The sequence below is a fragment of the Myodes glareolus genome, chromosome 25 (assembly GCF_982192425.1).
Source record: "Myodes glareolus chromosome 25, mMyoGla1.1, whole genome shotgun sequence".
Classification (NCBI taxonomy): Eukaryota; Metazoa; Chordata; class Mammalia; order Rodentia; family Cricetidae; genus Myodes; species Myodes glareolus.
This window is the reverse complement of record NC_142050.1, coordinates 39,854,709-39,873,225: the sequence shown is the minus strand read 5'-3', so window position 1 is coordinate 39,873,225 and position 18,517 is coordinate 39,854,709. Positions and strand designations below refer to the sequence as shown.

At 46.7% G+C, this 18,517-nt stretch overlaps 1 protein-coding gene and 1 long non-coding RNA gene across 4 annotated transcripts in view; one reads left to right on the top strand and one right to left on the bottom strand.

The window, feature by feature from the left end:
• The window catches only part of LOC148117898 (uncharacterized), a 38,822-nt gene extending 35,381 nt beyond the window's left edge, over positions 1-3,441 (bottom strand). For both annotated transcript variants that reach the window (XR_015736626.1, XR_015736625.1), the window contains exon 1: positions 3,369-3,441. This is a non-coding gene — a long non-coding RNA (uncharacterized LOC148117898). The remainder of the gene's footprint in view (positions 1-3,368) is intronic.
• Positions 3,442-5,657: 2,216 nt separating this feature from the next.
• The window catches only part of Trpv6 (transient receptor potential cation channel subfamily V member 6), a 15,716-nt gene continuing 2,856 nt past the window's right edge, over positions 5,658-18,517 (top strand). The window contains exons 1-12 of one of the 2 annotated variants that reach the window (XM_087901819.1): positions 5,658-6,076; positions 13,909-14,006; positions 14,150-14,272; positions 14,631-14,768; positions 15,086-15,184; positions 15,289-15,461; positions 15,913-16,059; positions 16,212-16,424; positions 16,797-16,883; positions 16,984-17,060; positions 17,289-17,454; positions 17,803-17,869. In XM_087901819.1, coding sequence (XP_087757945.1) covers positions 5,949-6,076; positions 13,909-14,006; positions 14,150-14,272; positions 14,631-14,768; positions 15,086-15,184; positions 15,289-15,461; positions 15,913-16,059; positions 16,212-16,424; positions 16,797-16,883; positions 16,984-17,060; positions 17,289-17,454; positions 17,803-17,869 — 1,516 coding nt within the window. In that variant the 5' untranslated portion in view covers positions 5,658-5,948. The remainder of the gene's footprint in view (positions 6,077-13,908; positions 14,007-14,149; positions 14,273-14,630; positions 14,769-15,085; positions 15,185-15,288; positions 15,462-15,912; positions 16,060-16,211; positions 16,425-16,796; positions 16,884-16,983; positions 17,061-17,288; positions 17,455-17,802; positions 17,870-18,517) is intronic. The other variant, XM_087901818.1, reaches the window with a different exon arrangement.

Below are 18,517 nucleotides of genomic sequence, written 5' to 3'. Positions count from 1 at the left end.
AGCTTGGCAAAGCTCATTGACTTGGAGGGCTGTGAACACGTCTGCAGTCTTCCTCCTGTTTGGTTCTGCAGACCAGAGATACAGGTGCAGTGAGGGGGGGCTGAGAAGATCGAGGTCCAGTTTTGGAAGGCACATGACCTCATGGTTGGTGAGTAGGAGAGATGTAGACGGAAGAAGCAGAGCAAAAACAGGCCTGAGGAAAGCAAGGCCGCAGGACCAGTGGCTCACCCAGGGGCAGGCTGTGGACTTTGATACCTTCTTTCACACATCCGTATCTCCAGGGGGGCCCCTATTGGGACCTAAGTCACGTCTAGCCAGATGCTAAGTGAGTGAGGTCAGAGCTGTGGGGTCCCTGGGATTCCCAGCCTTCCTCTAAAGTACAAAGTTCTTTCACGAACCCAAGAAAGTCATGGCCAAGTTCCCAAAACCAGCACTCAGACTCTCCCTGATATCTTCCGGGTGGGGGACTAAGGAACAAGTGCCAAAACGCATTGACGGGGTCAGGCAGGCGCCACCATCAGCATGAGCATTCTCAAGGTGGGACCAGTCTATGGTCATTGCACCCGGGACGCACCCTGTCTCATCAAGGTGGAGCCACACAGTCTTCCGCTGGTAACGTGGATAGAAAGGTGACAGGGTCAGATTGAGTAGTCAGTCCCAGCCAGGACACAAGAGGAGGGTAGATGCTCCCATCCATACATCTATGTATGACCTCTGGATGAATCCTGTAAAGCATGGGGCAAGGTGGAATTTGAAATGTATGGACCATTTGAAGGAAGCTAGAAAATAGACATATGCACACTTACACAGTACTCCCCCACACCCCCAAAAAGAATCATTGTTACAGCACACTGATCCATTTTCTCATGAAGACTACATCAATTCCTGTTCCCACTCCCACCCCTGCCAAAAAAAAAATGTACACACATATACCTTAGAAAGTAGAAGTAGCTCCATGGTACTGTTTGTCACGGCCTCTGCCTTCCCAGTGGCCTGCAGCCGCCACCTTGGCCTTCTAACCACTTTCCTTTAGGCCCTTTGCTAGAACTTTCTGAAGAGGCAGAGTGTGAAGCACTACCATGCTTCTCAAAGCTCAGTGGGGCCAGGGTGGGAGGCAGCAGAAAATGAGGCTGCAGAGCAGACTAATGAGCTAAGGTAGTTGATGGGGAAGGAAAGTGAGCAAAGGCATGTTTGGGGGAGAGACGTATGGAAGCTCTGAGACGAAGTAAACCTCCTGACTTGTGAGACCTGGAGTGTCTCTATGTACACATGAAACCACACCTTCAGATTTCTTCGGAATCACAAGTAACTCGAGTTGAAAGGGACCTTGAAGGGTTTCAGCACAAATTGTCTTCCAGTCACAGACAGGGACACAACAGAGTCAGCACTAAAAGACCAGCTTGCCATCTCCACGTCAGACACGGAAACCTGTGGGTAGTGTTTGTGTGTGTGCATGTGATGTGCATGCTCACCCGCTAACCTCCACTGGCTTTATGAGCTGGCACTCAGGGCTTCTGAACCCAGTGACTGGAACAAACTCCACTCTCGGCAAGCCCTGTGTCTGACTTCACTGCCCTGACTGCCCTGCCCTAGCTCCATCTCTGAAGACCCCACCACTTGCCAGCCGCCAGCAGGCTAGGCCTTCTGCTCACCAAACTGGCCTTAGACACCTTCCAGGAGGGCAGAGAGTCCCGGGAGCCAGCAAGAGGAGGGGCTGGAGAAGTCTAAGAAGCTAGAAACCCAGAGTTCCACAGACTCCACAGAGCTCAAGCTATGGATGTATAGGCCCATACTACACATGTGCAACCCACACATGCAAACAAACTGTGCTCTACCTATGCATATAACATAATACAACACATATGTACTCAACACACAATACATACACATATAACGCATGTAGGCATATAAGTCACACATAGTATAAAACACATATATACATGTATACATGTCCCACATTACTGAACACACGTATTCATAAGTATATCCCACATACAACAAACATGTTATGCAACATGTATGCAGTACAAACCACATACATATACCAACACACTATACATGCAGCACATATACACATTCATGTTCTAAATACACAGATAGCATGTAATACTACATAGCCCACACATATACACACTGTACACATAATAAATAATACTACATACCACAAACACAAAAACCCAAGCATACTGTGTACCACCTCTACATATAGTTAGTTCATTCTATGTGTGCACTTCACACACTATGACATATACAACACACACACCAAGATGCACATTACATACATATCATATATCTACAGAGTAAATTTTACATATTCACTAGCCAAGTAAATATAACACACATACACAAATGTACGCACACATGCGCACACACACATACACTCTTTATTAGTGACTCTCAGTAAAAGCCCCATGAAGATGTTGGCAGAAAAGGCTATTGTCATCCAGTATCTGGAGGTTCCGATGCTGCTGAGCGTTAGGAGATGCCTGCATGAGGTCCCACAGGTAGACAGTATGCACCATACCTAGATTCAGCAACAATGCCAATTACAGAAATTGGCATCTCAGATCCATCCTCAAAACTTAAGCCCAGGTAAACACAGAATTTCATTAACATCTCTAGTCCGTCTGCATGCAACCCCTAGAAGTGGCCAGTAATGTTTTGATGGCCCTCTCCCCAGAATAGAGTGGGAGGTGAGGTTAAGCACAAAGCAAGAAGAACCAGATAGAACAAACTGCTTTTGCACAGCACTTTGGCCTGTTCTAGACTTCAGGATGGTCCTCACTGTCTGCTGACCAACAGAGAAGAAGCTACTTACTGAATGGGCTGATGATTGGCAGGCGTAGTGTCACAAGTCTCCTCAAATTTGTCACCGAAGAAATAGATTTAGAGTGAGACTATAAAGCTCTCAAGTTGAGGCCAGTCTTTGCCACTGAGTGAGCTCTCTTCACTCCAACACTGTCTGCAGCATTAAGATACCCCGTGGCTCTGGGCTACCAAATGAATTCTCTGGGCTACCAGATGAATTCCTCTCTCTCTCTCTCTCTCTCTCTCTCTCTCTCTCTCTCTCTCTTCCTCCCTCCCTCCCTCCCTCTCTCTCATAAGTGCACAATATTGCCTAGTGGTGGCATGGGGACAAAGCCAAGCTGTCTTCAGAATGCTTTCTTCTGTCCCCTCAGAACCAGCAGCCCAGAAGGAACATACCGGTCAACTGCAAGACTGGGAGTGAGGGAGGGAGGTGCTGTGATCAGGCCTCGGTAGAGATACGAGTCCACAATCTCACCATGCCCTAAGAACATGCTGTGGGGTACAAAGATAGAGAGCTTTGGTGTCTAAGTTTGTGGCCACCAAGTTGTGTCTCTACTCACTCTGATGCTATGGTCAGTGCTCCGCCAGCAGTACCACCCGTACAACAGCAAAGCCTGGTGCAGGAAGCTGAGGAAGAAGGGGAAAGGGTATTAGAAAGTTACTTTTTCTTTCGAGCTTCCTGTTGTAACACTCCCCAGCAGGGTACAAGCCTTGCTGTACTACCTGCTCTTCCGCTAGCGCCTGAACAGGGGTCTTTTCCTGGAGCTGAAGAGGACAGGGAAGGTGGGGGTGGGTCAGCATTAGACAAACACTTGGCTTAATGAGCACAAAGGTCCTGGGTTCAAGGTTTGGATTCTAGATTTCCCCCCCACCCAGATTGAACTCACTGACCTGTAGCTGGGTGGGGAAGGCAGCTAATCGAACTGCATTGTTTGCTCAGGGCTGTATGGCCTGGCCTTAGGCCCAAGAACAGTAACAAGAGTGGTTTCTAGCTGAAGGTGGCCCTTCCATACGCCACCCACAGAGAGACCTCACTTTTGCTCCCCAGAACCTCCTTCCTACCCATGCTTGAGCATGCTCATACAAACTAACCCACACAACACATGTGACACATCCCACCGAGCAAATACATACTGCGTCATACATACCACGCTTCGATACTAGACATACACCACATACCATTATTATATGCCTATTAAGCACACACATGCACACGTACTTCATGCACCATGCACATTACATGAAAAGCACACATTATATGCATATAGCATATATGAAACACACAACACATACAATACCAACAAACGCACAATACGTACATTGCATATCCTACATACATACACACAAGATTCCCTATACATGTCCTCGAGTATTGTAGTCAGCAGGAAGCTTGCACACAGAAAGCACCAAGGACAGATCAAAGGCACACACAAAATATACATACTAGACATACCACATGTCAGACACATCACATATACACAACACACACAGAACACACAACACACAGAACACAGGCATGCCACATACACGTGTACATACCACCTGCACATTAGACACTCACATGTCCCTTGTTGAGCCTTCCTGATCTTTGAGGGAGACGTGAGAAAAAACAAGCTGCAGTTGGAAATTGACATGCAGACACCTATGGCTTTAGAAACCCAGGTGTCATCTCAGCTAACTGGGCCCTGGGTGGCAGCAGAATTTTGAGGAAGACAGAGCTTAGCTTCTTCCATACAGGGAAAGTGAGCAAGATAAGCCTCTGGGTGGACCCTGCTGAGGTATGATGCTGTGACCACGTCTGTGCAAACCTTCTCACCTCTGCAGAAATCATTTTGCCCACTAGATCCAATATCTGGCTAAGCATAAACAAGGTGGACTATGGAGTCAGGGATGATTTGGGGCTCCACCAGTCACTTCTGTGACCTTAGGGGCTCACTTTAGCACTTTGAACCTCAGTTTTCTCCATGGGCAAAATACGGATAAAAACCGTCTCATAGGGTCACTCTGAGTTAGTGTGGACACACTCAATTACAGGGCCTAGTGGCAGTGACCCAGTGTCTCTATGAGAAAGTTACCAGAGCACAAAAAAAATATTGTATTTATCCCCCTAATCAGATTTAACTAGGCATTCTTATACCTTTTATTTCTAGACAAGGTCTCACTGTATAGCACTGGCTGGCCTCTATCTTTCCATTTTCTGCCCCTACCTATATAGTGCTGAGATTGCAGGTAGGTGCCCCCTCACTGGGTCCAGCCTGTGTCTTGTCTGATAGAGGCCACCACCACCAGATGCACGTTCTTCCATGGCTAAATTTTATACTCTGACTTGCTAGCTTGGGAATGGATTTTACGTCTTTATGTAGTGGTGATATAGAAAACCCACAGCCAAAGAGCAAAGAGTGTTCATCGGAGACTGTACCAGGCTTACAACACCTAAAATACTTACATGTACTGTCTGGTTCTTTACAGAAAGCAGCTGTCAACTCAGCGTGGGTGAGACCTAAGTCTTTGTTATTTATGTACCTGTTCTGGGCTAGTCAAGACATTTAACGCTGAGAGTCAAGAGAACTTAAACCCCTAGGACTTGAGTAGAGACAGGCAGAAGCCCCTCCATCCTGCAAAAGGCCTTTCCTTGCTTTGCTCCTCCTCAAAGCCAAGAGTCCCTCAAGAGAGCCTTCCCAGAAAAAGGTCACTGGGTGTCCCAAAGTCCAGGGGACAGCTCTTTAATCTCTTTGAAGGCCTATGATCAACGGGAGAGTTCCAGGGTGGAGAGAGTTGCAGCTGACGCATGACCTGAGCAGGCAGGACTTTGTGGCCTGTCTCTTTAAATCTCAGGTAATTTGGGAGGAGGGAGTGCCCACACAGCTCCTGCTCACTCCCAACAGGAGCTCCAGATCTACAAGCCCGGCAGATCCCCAGCTCTGCCAAGTGGAACGAAGCAGGAGCCCTCTTCAGACTCAGGGGCCACCACGGGAAGCCTCACCAGTTCCACAGGAGAAGGAGGAGACCGGAGACAGGAGACGGGACCTCTACAGAGCGAGGGCAGGGCGGATCTTGGGGGTGCCAATGTGGCCCCAAGACCGAGCCCAGGCGGGGTCTGGCATCAGCCTCAGCCCCCCAAGGAACCAGCCTTCCATCCCATGGGGTGGTCACTGCCCAAGGAGAAAGGGTTAATATTCTGCCTTTGGAACAAGTTCTGCAGATGGTTCCACAGACAAGAGTCCTGGGCTCAGAGCCGAGACGAGCAGAACCTGCTGCAGCAGAAGAGGTGAGCTTGCCATCTGCTCCTGCTCCTCTACCTAGCCGCAGAGCTTACACCCCACCCCCTCCCGGCTTGCTTGAGTCTTCTTGGCACCCCTGGCTGGACAGTTTGTGCCCCTGGTCATGGGCTGGCTCCTGGTTATCACTTTCTCCTGAGTCGTGGCCTGTGGGGCTAGCTGGCCAGGATGTCAGGTGGGAGGCAGCCTGGACACAGATGTTAGTTATCTTTACAGTCTCATTCAATCCTGCAGGCCTCTTGTACCTCCCCAGTAGCCAGGCACCTCATTGGCCCTTGGGAACCCTCTATCCCACAAAGGGGATTGTGGCAGGATAATGTCTGATGTTTCTGTACTCCATGTTCCTTTAGCAGACTATGGCAGAAACACATTTATATATAAGCAAGCATGGGGGAATGAATGAGAGAGTGATTGAATGAATAAGGCAATAATAAAATGTGGCAAAAAATGTGAAAAGGCATATAATTCCTGTGGATTTGTCTCAGCCAATGGAGGGATTTAAAGACTCAGCAAAGCTCAGTGGCAGCCCGCAGTGTCTTCCTCTCTACTGGTGGTTTCGTACAACCTCCTGGTCACAATGCCTGAGATGCTCACCCTGTTGCCTTTCATTCTTGGGGGTCTGGGAGAGAATCTGGAGTTTGAGCCCTTAGGAAATCTCACACTGTGCTGCCATTCACTGAAAGCTTCCTTATCCTCACTCGACACCCACTCCTGCCTCAAACACCATCTTAGAGTTGACTTTGGGAGCAGGGAGAATAGGAAACCCATTGAACTTGGAACCCACCCTGTAGCTGTCTGCTTTCTGATTGTAAGTTGAGTTCCCCCCTCCCCCAGCTGGTGATGCTAAAGGGAGTTCTGCTCTGGGGGGCTCCTCCAGGCTTTGCAGAGGCAGGTAGCATGTATTCACAGAGGAAAAGGCTGAGGGTTTTGTCTTTGGCTTTTTTTTTCAATCTCTGAATGCAGGGCTTGTCTTAACCTGGCTTGAGGGCTGCCTGAGATTTCCTATTCTTTGGATTAAGTAGTCCCTGATGGGATGTGCCCCCTCTTAGAGCTGCGGCTTTCTGGCCTCTCACATCAGCCACCCACCTCTCTCCCCCAGGGCTGGGAGAGTGGGGGCCAGGGCACATGTCTGGCTGATGATGTCTTAAGGCAACAGAACGGCATTGTTGTGAGAGAATAATTCCTCATTGGTTTCACTTCTCCTCTTCCCACTCAGGACCCTGTTGCTGGGGGCATCAGGCACAGACTGAAGAAAGGGCAGGGGTTTTGAAAGGGGTAGGTGAGGTTCCTATATCTCCTATGCAGGAAGAACTCCTGTAAAGGACCTGGGCCTGAGCAGGCAGCCTGGTTAAGCATATGCTACTTGCATGCATCTAGTCTGCACCCATTTCTTCCCACTGTCTGGTGGCCTCCTCTGTGTATTGGGCTAGCAAGATCTAATGTCACCAGTAGACAGAGGATTCTCCTCTCCATTTTCTGATCTTCAGATCTGTTTCTCTGTTCAACAAACACCCAGTTTTTTGACCCTCTGTTTCCCAGACACTTGGTGTCCATGACAGTGACCTTCTTTGGGTGTTCCTTCCCAGAAGGACATGAAATTTTCTAGGAGTTTCTTGGACTGTTAGGTCAGCTCTACACAGGGAAGGCATGCTGGAAGTCAGACAAGTCGGGGGCGAGCACTGAAATAAGAGCTATGAACTGTGAAAAAATCTCATCCTCTATAGGCAATATCGTCCAGTTTATCTGCTATAAAATCAAACACAGGCTTTGGAGGGAGGGGAATTCTGTCAGCCCATAAGAATGAATCAGACCTGGAAATTAAGAGGGAGTCCCAGAAAGGAATTCTGGGATAGGACCAAGAAGGATTTCATGGAATAGAAGATGGTCTCACCAGAAGGCAAAGCTTTAAGAACTCTGCAGGATGAACAGAGGTGAAGCAACCTTCCGCTCGGTTCAGACTTCTCTTGAGTCTTAATCATGCAGCTTTCTAATTTAAATCCTTATTAGCCGAATGCTCAACTCTTTCCCATTTCTTCTGTCCTAAAACTTGTCATTTCTGTATATCCAGTGTATTAAACACTGACTGAGCAAAATATATACTCCACTGGGGTTGTGGGAAAATTACTTGATATGTTCTAGCTTCTTAAAAAGCTCACGTTCTGATGGACAAAATGTACCAAGGTCTATGCTGTCCCCGCATCTCTTCAGATTAAATCAATCTCCAAGACAACAAAGCTATATTGTTGCTCGTGTGTGCTACCAAGTTAGGCTCGTGGTAGTTGCATCAATGTTAAACATGTATAGCAATTTTTCCTTCGTTGTCATTTCTAAGCAATACCGCACAATAGCAATTTATATGTAGTGTATACCCCACTAAACGTTATAGATCACCTAGAGATAATTTAAAGTTCACAGGGGGAAGTGCATGCCTACACCCAGTACTGGGAATTCTGAAGCACGGGATTGATAAGCACAAGGCCAACTTTGACAACACAGTGAGACTTGTCTCCAAAAATTCAAAAGTTAATAAGTAAGTGGAGCATCGTGGTCGTTACTTGTGTCCCCAACACTTGGGAGGCTGAGGCAGGAGGGTCATTTAATATGTTTAACATGTAACCCAAGTTTAACACAGTAACAGTTGTAACACAGTGAGTTCCAGCCCAGCCTGGGCCTCATAGTAAAGCCATATCTTAAAGTCTACTAGATGGATATATAAATGACATACAAATATGACATCACTGCCGGGAAGGTTCTAGAGCTTGTGTGGAACGTTATAGAACCAATGTCCTACAGATTCTGGAAAAATTACCGTACTTAGGTTCAAAGTGAGCACAGTGAAGGTCATGATAAGGTTTAAGCAAATGTTGAGGGAGCAGAGAAGGAAACTGTCCTTCTGTTATCTGATTTCTGCTAGTATGGGGTGTGCTGAGAGCTTCGCAGAGGCTGCCCAACCTGACTTCCCACCCCTCCTATGCTGACATTTTCACTTCCTGGGAGGACAGGGAGCCATGCTGGATGTCTGAGTTGGGTTGCACAGTATAAATGATATATGTGAGTTGACGTTACTGTGCAAACTCAGCTCTGACACCTCCTGTCGACTTCAGTTCTTGCCTCGCTAGGCACATGCACACATGGCTGTTTGCTGGCCTGCCTGAGAGAGTTGTGGCAGTTAAGCAACAGTTTGGTTCCAAATCTTGAAATAACCTCATTCTCCAGGTTCTGACTTCCTCATCTCATGGCCAGGAGTCTCAGCTGGAGGGAGGTGGCCCATGAGTGCCCAGTGTAGGCCATGTTCCCACACATGACTGCCCTTTCTCATCTGTGGTCATTGCTCTGGGCCTAACCCCCACCCCCACCCCAAGAAAAATCAGGAAGAGCCATAAAAACTAGAAGAACCACATAATCTAGTGGTAAGCCCTGGGGCTATGCTCTTGGTAAGCAAGTCTGCCTTTAACCCTGTGTGATCCTCGGGCCACAGTCTGACCTTACTGCCTCAGTTTCTTTTTCCTAAAAACACAGGGAGAATTATTCTGCTTGTATTGTATGGCTGTGGAAAGCAAAAGTGGATCTAAGTGATGTTACTTTGGGAACTGCTTGGCACATGGAATTATGACAAAACACAACATAAAGAAGGCAACTGCTGATGATGACAAGAGTCAGTGGGCTATGAACTTCCTCCTAACAGAAATGAATCCAATCAGAATGAAAATGTATGCTCCTGGCAACCACATGGCATTATCCCTCACAGTCTATACCCAGCGCCTACAGTCAGCTGTGAGGGTAATTGCAGGGAAGCTCCCGTGTATCCCCCCACCACCACACATACTTCTACCCCTGATTAAAACAAAGAACAAGGACCTAAATGGCTAATGAGGCACTCGTCTTAGCTCAGACTCTGATCTGGTTGGACAAACCACTTCTGAGTATTCACCCCGTGATTCCATCTGTTACGCGAGCACGTTAGACTCCATTCAAACACAATTTCTACTCTCCTGATTTGAGCATTCCTTAAAACTCTTTGGGTCATTCCTTGTTTCCCAGAATAAAGGACAGAGCATGGCTCGTGTACGTGGCCCACATAGACTTACATGTTCATAAGAGCCAGAAGCAGAGGACTGGAGGAGCAGAAGCTATGGAGGAGGGAAGCCAAAGGCTCTCACTTGGAGACACAGCGTTGACCTTGAACAAGAAAACACTCACTCACTTCCCCAACCCCAACAAAATCAACAAAAATATGCTGCATTTTGCATCACAGAAGTCTATTACTGAATTTCCCCCAAGCCATCATGAATCTAGACTGTTCAACTTTAAACTCAATTGCAAAGATGAACAAAATACTGAAGAACCTGGAAATATCTTCTCATAACTTCTCCTTCTTATGTTCCTCTCACCACACCTTTTTTTCTTTCTTCCTTACTTTAATTATTAGAAAACCTTTTGGGTGTTTATGGAATTTTAATTTCAGTTCATGTGAAGAATTCTTTTCTCATCATAAGTTATGAATGATTGCACCTGTAAATCAGGGTTTCTCTACCCCGGCACGGTTGAGTGGGATAATTCTTTGTTGGTGTCCTGTAGGAGATGTTCAGCCTTGGCTTGTCCCTTTATCCCCTGTTCCTTAGTTGTTCTTTAGCCTTCTCTGGTGGGCTGCTATTGGAGAACCTACAAGATTCTTCAGTATGCCTTACACTTCTTTTGGAGACCAAGGATTGTGAGTCAAGTTTGGAGTTCTGTGTCCTTACTGTCAAAACTTGGGAGTTAGGACTTTCTCTGCTATCACCATGTGGCCCTATGTAGTTACTGCAAGTGATAAAGTAGTCTGGAAAAAACTCCCTGACCCTTTCCTTTTTCATTTTCCTGGATTCTGAAGTTTGCAACCAGAGGAGGACATTTCCTACCAACATTATTGAGTTGAGTTATACACTGTTTCTTTACCAGGGGTGTGGTCTGAGTAAGTTGCCAGATAAGACACAGGACACCTCTTTCAATTTGACTTTTCGTTGAATTGTGGGTGAGTTATTTCTGTGGACGTGAAGCAAAATATTGTATAGGATATATTTATAGAGTTGGAGAGAGAAGTTCTGAATGGATATGATCAAAATACATTGTGTAAATGCACGGTATTTTCAAAGAATACTTGAAATAGTGTTGAAATAGTTATGTAACGACAGTTCGGTGTTAACCAAGCATCGTGTAACTGTACTCTATATCTGGCAGTCTTTGGTCTCTCACAGGCCTGCTAGGCCAGCAGCAGATGAAAGGGGAAGGATGACACAGGTGATAGAGGCTTGTGGGGGAGCTTTGCCAGTTTCAGCGATCTGTCATGAACAAAAGGAAATTCTGTGACTCCCAAGTATAGAGGAAGATACATGTTCTATTTCCAACACCAAGTGCAAGATGTTATAATAAAAATGAGATCAAAGGAAAGAGCAAAACATGTTCTAGGAATAGGGTAGTGGTGATTGTGTGTGTGTGTGTGTGTGTGTGTGTGTGTGTGTGTGTGTGTGTGTGTTGGAGGAAGCTTTGTTTCCCCTACAAGTCTAGTGCTGACTCTAAAACATCTATGCAAGAGAGTAATGGCTAGAGTCATGGTGGTGGTGAAGAATCTAGAAAACTTGTTTTGCCGCCATGTTTTCGAACCAAACATTGTTTTTCACTGAGTTTATGTTTATTTAAGGTTGACTTTGGGGGCGATAGGTACAATAAGAGAGGCGGTAAAGGCATCTTGGCATCACTACCGATTCATCCATTCAACAGTTGTCATAGTGAGCAACCACAACACACTAGGGCATTTTGCTGGGTGCAGAAGTGCAGAATGCACAATGGACAATCACTGGGTTGGGAGAATGCATTCAGGAAGAAGCAGCCTGTGGGCACAGGCCCAAGAAGAACGGTGTGCTCTGTGGGGTTGAGGCGTGCGGTGAGATTAACATGCCAGGTGTAAGGAGTGAGGGGGAGGATCAGAGAATGGAAAAATGGTTGCACAAAGACCGTGAAGGACCTCTGTGTTCCTTGTCTTTGGGCATTGAAAGACCCGTCGGCCTTCTGTAAGCTGTGACAGCAGCCATTTAGAAAGACTATCTTGACAGCATTCAAAAGGATGGACGAGGGTTAAATAGGGTGCAGGGAAACTAAGAGAATGTCTTGTTAATCCTGGACCAAAGCATAGAGATGTGAATTAATGAACTTTAGTAACAAAAAAAGAGAAAGAACTAAATGGAGACAGACTTTAAGATGACCGATTGAACCTGGTTGCTGCCCTTGGGCCTATGAGGAAGCTGGGGTTACAGTTGTTGAAGAGAGAGTCACTTTCTTCTGCTTATCACTTTCCTAACCCCAGCTTTGGTATAAGCTTCTTGCCACTGGCAGCCCTTTAGGATGGGAACTCCTCTCCAGATCCTTTGTGAGCCATGTGATTGGCTGTCTATGGATAAATACAATAATTTCATTTACTCCAGCAGAAAGATCAGATTGCTTCAACTGAAAGAAAAATTCTATAAAAACATAACCATGTTTCTTAGTCGCAGTAAGACTAGAGAGGTGATTTGTAGAGTCAGGAAATAATTTTTTTTCTAAAATGCATAAAATCAGATAATAAATAAGAAAATACTAAGGACTGGGATTTGGGGTAAGGACCCTGAATTCAAAATTAGGTACACTCAAGAAGAAATGGAAGGCGAAAATGAGAACATTCAGATTCACATGAAATTCAATAAATGAATTCTCTAGATTAGATTCTTTACTTCCCCCTCATCTGTCATTGCTGGCCACCATTTATATCTGCACAGGTCCTAGTAGAGGACATAAAGTAGCACCTAAGGCCCTCTAGACAGAGTATGAGGAAGATGGATGACTTCACTTCCTAAGGTTTTTGAGTGTGCACTTTAGAGACAGGGATTCCAAAGCTTGCCTTGAATGTGTTACTTTAGCAATTTTACATGCATGGACCACACTCCTGGTGTGAGCAATGTTTTCTGAACTTTCATTTGCACAAGAATCCACTGGAACTCTTCCTAAATTGCAGACCCGGACATTTCATGTCAAAGGGTCATCAGCGAGTTGAAGTTTCTTATTAATTTGCATGAGATGCTGATCATCAACAGGATTCCTGATTTAAGCCAGAGGATTGAAAAAATAAGATGTGAGGAGAGAGAGGTAGGAATGACCACCGCCCGGAGCCAGGCTTTCTCACATGGGTCATGGCTGTTTTTAGACTGAGCCCTGAAGATATTGCCAGAGAGGAGGAAAGTGGGGGAATCAAATGTTCCACACTGAAGGTCAAATAGCAAGGTTTCTTGTAATAGGAGAAAACCCACTAGTCTCTGCATGTTGGTTTCCTCCACAAATATGAGGGAGGAACTCCTTATACCTTTAGTACCTAGAAAACCAGGCTTATCATGCAGGGCAATCTCAGGGCACTGCTGAGTCCACAATAGGACCACTCCAGGCAGGAACAGATCACAGGGTGAGTGTGTGCCTGAACAAAACGCCTCCTTTCTACACTACATACCACACACACTATCCACTACACACCACACACACACACACACACACACACACACACACACACACCCTGGGTCTTCTGGTCCCAGCACCAGGGAATAGTCAGGACATGGGCTAGACGTTCAAAGTCAGTTTAGAAGAACTGAACAGTGGGAAGAAGAGGGTTGGTGTAGTTTGCACAGTAATGAACCTATCTGCCTGGGTCAGGAACCTTGCTGTCCTTGCTGTTGAGACACACATATCTGAGTGAAGCTGTCATAACTTGCCTACACCTTGGTATGTTCACTGCTACCTCCTTTCTTGTTCCACCTCCCTGTAGGATCTGGGAGTCACCTCTTCTTCTAGCTGCCAAAGAAAATGATGTCCAGGCTCTGAGTAAGCTGATCAAGTTTGAAGGATGTGAGGTGCACCAGAGAGGTATGGAGCAAAGACCTAGCGATGATCTGTGGGTCAGCCCCCCCACCAGACTTCCCCAAGGGATCCCAAGACCCAGAGTCTGTTTTCTCTCCATTGACTGCCCTGAAGACATTGTATGCCTTTCCCCCCCCTCTAAATGCCAGGAGCCATGGGGGAAACTGCACTGCACATAGCAGCCCTCTATGATAACCTGGAGGCTGCCATGGTGCTGATGGACGCTGCCCCAGAGCTGGTCTTTGAGCCCATGACCTCTGAACTATATGAAGGTGAGGCCCTGGGATGGGTGGTTAGCTATGTTTTCCTGCATCTCTGCTAGATAATTTGGGGGCACTGGACAAGTTATTTAAAGATCCCTAATCTTTAGTTTTATTATTCCACAAGCTGTTCATTTTCTAAGTGCTGATGACAAGTCATTACTAATCTGGTCCCTGATTTTCCAGAGACCCAGAGGAGGGGCAGAGTTGGATGGAAGGAACAATAGGATCTACTGGGAACCTTTAAGACCCACAGGGTCTTTGCAATTCATCCAAGATGGCCACACAAAGGAAACTATGGGAAAGCATGAGAGGGATTCCTTCAGGGTTCTGGGAGCATGTATGTGACTTACAGCTCTCTCTGGGCCAGGTCAGACTGCACTACACATCGCAGTCATGAACCAGAATGTGAACTTGGTCCGAGCTCTGCTTGCCAGAGGGGCCAGTGTCTCTGCCAGAGTTACAGGCTCCGCCTTCCAACGCAGTCCCCACAACCTCATCTACTATGGTGAGATCCAGGGCCAGACTCAGAGGTGGAAAATGGGCAATAGCAATAGGAGGGGGAGGCTAAGGAGGATCCTGTCTTTGGTTGCATCTTCTGGGAAGCTTGGAAGGCAGAGCTTCTGAGACTTAGAGTCAAGAGTCAGAAGCCAATTTCCTCTATCACCCTCTGGACTGTGTTTTCCTGAGGTTTCTGCTGGGCAAGTGATCCCAAACCCCAAGCTGAGTTTTGGGGGGAGGAGGCAGTTGTTGGACTGGAGGGCAAAAGTCCCTCTTCTCTTCTGATCTTGCTGTCTCCTGTCGCCTATCTCCTTGTGTCCACAGGAGAGCACCCTTTGTCCTTTGCTGCCTGTGTGGGCAGCGAGGAGATTGTCAGGCTGCTCATTGAGCATGGAGCTGACATCCGGGCCCAGGACTCCCTGGGTAAGAGCTGGGATGGGGAGAAAGTGCTGGATGCTGTGTGTGAGAGGACGGGGAACAGGGAGTGAGTCATCAGGGGACCTGATGCCAACCTCTGTCTTCCCCAGGAAATACTGTGCTGCACATACTCATCCTGCAGCCCAACAAAACCTTTGCCTGCCAGATGTACAACCTGCTACTGTCCTATGATGGAGGAGACCACCTGAAGTCCCTGGAACTTGTGCCCAACAACCAGGGACTCACCCCCTTCAAGCTGGCTGGAGTGGAGGGCAACACTGTGGTGAGACCCAGGCCCTAGGGTGTCTTCAATGACCCTTATTTTACATTGCTGGGGACAAAGGGAACAGAACACACCTAGGAAGCATAGGTCCCACTCTTGGCTCTAACCAGGGTCTGATTCAACCTATATCATGTCACTGGTCCATTTTTTTCTGCTAGCCTGTTTACTCTGACTGAAATCCTGGGACTTCATGTAGCCTAGACCTCATCCTGAGATTTTCTGCAATGCCCAAGTCCACTTTTCTTTCTCAGAAGAGTGACTTGGCAATTTCCCCATTTCTCCAGACTCTGGAATGAGTCCCAGGGCACGATAAATCTAGGATTCTGGGTAACACAAGTTCTTTTGTCTTCCAAAGGCAGTGGTCTTTACAAGAAGGCCAGCACCTTGTCCTTTTCATCCAGGCTGTGACTGCCTTCAGCTGTGGATCCTGACCATCTCCACTCTCTTCCAGATGTTCCAGCATCTGATGCAGAAGCGGAAGCACATACAGTGGTCGTACGGGCCATTGACTTCCACTCTTTATGACCTGACTGAGATCGACTCCACAGGAGATGATCAATCCCTCCTGGAACTTATTGTTACTACCAAGAAACGCGAGGTACAGAGACTTCCCAGCTCAGACCCTGGTGAGGGGTGGTGGTGTCTCAGAGATACTCATTTATTCCATCTGTTTCTGGGGTCTAGGAGATACTGTTCTGTTATTTCCATTGTTGGGGTCTTAGAGATACAATTCTATTCCTTCTGTTGTAGGCCCGCCAGATCCTGGACCAGACACCCGTGAAGGAGCTGGTGAGCCTCAAGTGGAAGAGGTACGGGCGGCCCTACTTCTGTGTGCTGGGTGCCATCTACGTTCTGTACATCATCTGCTTTACCATGTGCTGTGTCTACCGCCCCCTCAAGCCCAGGATCAGTAACCGCACCAACCCCCGGGACAACACCCTTCTGCAGCAGAAGCTCCTTCAGGTGACACCCTGGTAGCGACAGATAGGTCCTCAGAAATCTTCTCCTCACAGCATTGTCTCTCTTTCCTAACTCCACACCAGATCACTCACCTCTCACCCAGATCGCTGATAAGTGGGGGCATAGACTCAACATGCACATTCAGAAACATGTATACATTCTTACTCCAAGAGCAGAGTGTCAGTCTAACTTAACCTTGTGGTCTAGAAAGAATTCAAAAGAGCTGGTGGCCTCAGGAGATGGAGGAGGGTCATCTGTCTATGTGTTACTCTCATTGGGTAATTAATAAAGAAAACTGCTTGGCCTCCTCCTCCATCACTTGGGAATTGTTATGAGGATGGAGACAGGTTATTTACCAACATCTTTACTTCCTAGGAGGCCTATGTGACCCCCAAGGATAACCTACGGCTGGTGGGGGAGCTAGTGAGCGTCATTGGGGCTGTGATCATCCTGCTGGTGGAGGTAAGGTGTGGATAGGATCCCAGAGGAGACTGTCTGCCCCCAGGGACCAGTCCACATTCTGGTCTGCAAGTGTCTTTATGTCTCCTTGACTTCTTTCCAGATTCCTGACATCTTCAGGTTGGGGTTCACTCGATTCTTTGGGCAGACCATCCTTGGGGGGCCATTCCATGTCATCATGTGAGTGTCTCCTTCATCTCACTCTCATTCTTCATCTCACTAGAGCTTCCGTTGCCCTCCTTTGCCTTAGCTCTGAGTTCTCTCTACGATGTGTAACCCCAGGGTACTGTGTATGTTGAGACTGAATGCGACAATATGGGGTCTGTTACAACTGTCCTCTTGCTGCTAGGTCCCTAGGATGAACCTGATTTTTTTCTCATTATTCCTTCTTTTCTCCCCCCCCCCCAGTGTCACTTATGCCTTCATGGTGCTGGTGACCATGGTGATGCGGCTCACCAATGCAAATGGAGAGGTGGTGCCTATGTCCTTTGCTCTGGTATTGGGTTGGTGTAATGTTATGTACTTTGCCAGAGGATTCCAAATGCTGGGTCCCTTCACCATCATGATCCAGAAGGTCAGTGCTTCCCCTACGCATCCTAAAAAAAGAGCCATAGGCCAACGTTAAGCAAACACTTTTCCAGGGGGATGGTTAGTACATATGTTAGTACATTGTGTTGTGAACCCTACACAATTCTTGCTATATGTTCCTCTTATTTTTTTTCTTTGAAAAAATTGGAATTCCTCTTACAAGCTTAAAAATCATCTCAAGTTTAAGATCTTCACCAAGATAGGGCAGGTAGATTTAGCCAGCAAGTTATAATTTGCCAACTAGCCTGGCATATGACTTTGGGGGTTAGATTTGCTTGTGTCTGATGGGTAACAGCCTGAAAGAGTGATGTTCTCTGCCTCCTCCTCTCCATAGATGATTTTTGGTGACTTGATGCGATTCTGCTGGCTGATGGCTGTGGTCATCCTGGGATTTGCTTCAGGTAAATCACTCATCCGGATGACAGCTGTAGGAGGAAAAGGCTGAGGTGGGGGAGTTTATAGGTATATAATCCTTCAGGCTGAAGTTGGAAAAGGCCAGGAAATATCTAAGAATGGGATTCTGCTCAGGAGTGAGGGACAGCAGTGTCAGGGGCAGAAGAGGAACATAAACCCTGCAGAAAACAGTGGAGTATAATACGGAAAATGTATTGTTTGTGAGCTGATCAAGGACAGCAACAATAGATATGCTGGGGTGGACAGAGGAAAGGGCCGGGGGCCTCAAGCCTACTCAGAGAACTAAGGAGACAGTCTTCCTCGAGGAAGAACATACCACCTTGTTATCCAGCACCAAATAGTCAACCCTGAAAACATATATACAAGTACCATTACACAGACAGAGCTAATTGTATTTATGTATTTAGGAAATATGTATATATATACATATATACATAAAATTTATGAAATAGATCAACACTTAATGAAAAAGAGGCCATGAGTTTGATAAAGAGCAAGAAGGGGTATATGGCAGGGCTCAGAAGGAGGAAAGAGAAGGGGGAGTAATAGAATTTTATTATAATCTCCAAAAATAAAATAAATAATTTAAAATGTACTCTTTAGAGATGAGCAATATAAGATGAAGGGAATGGGAT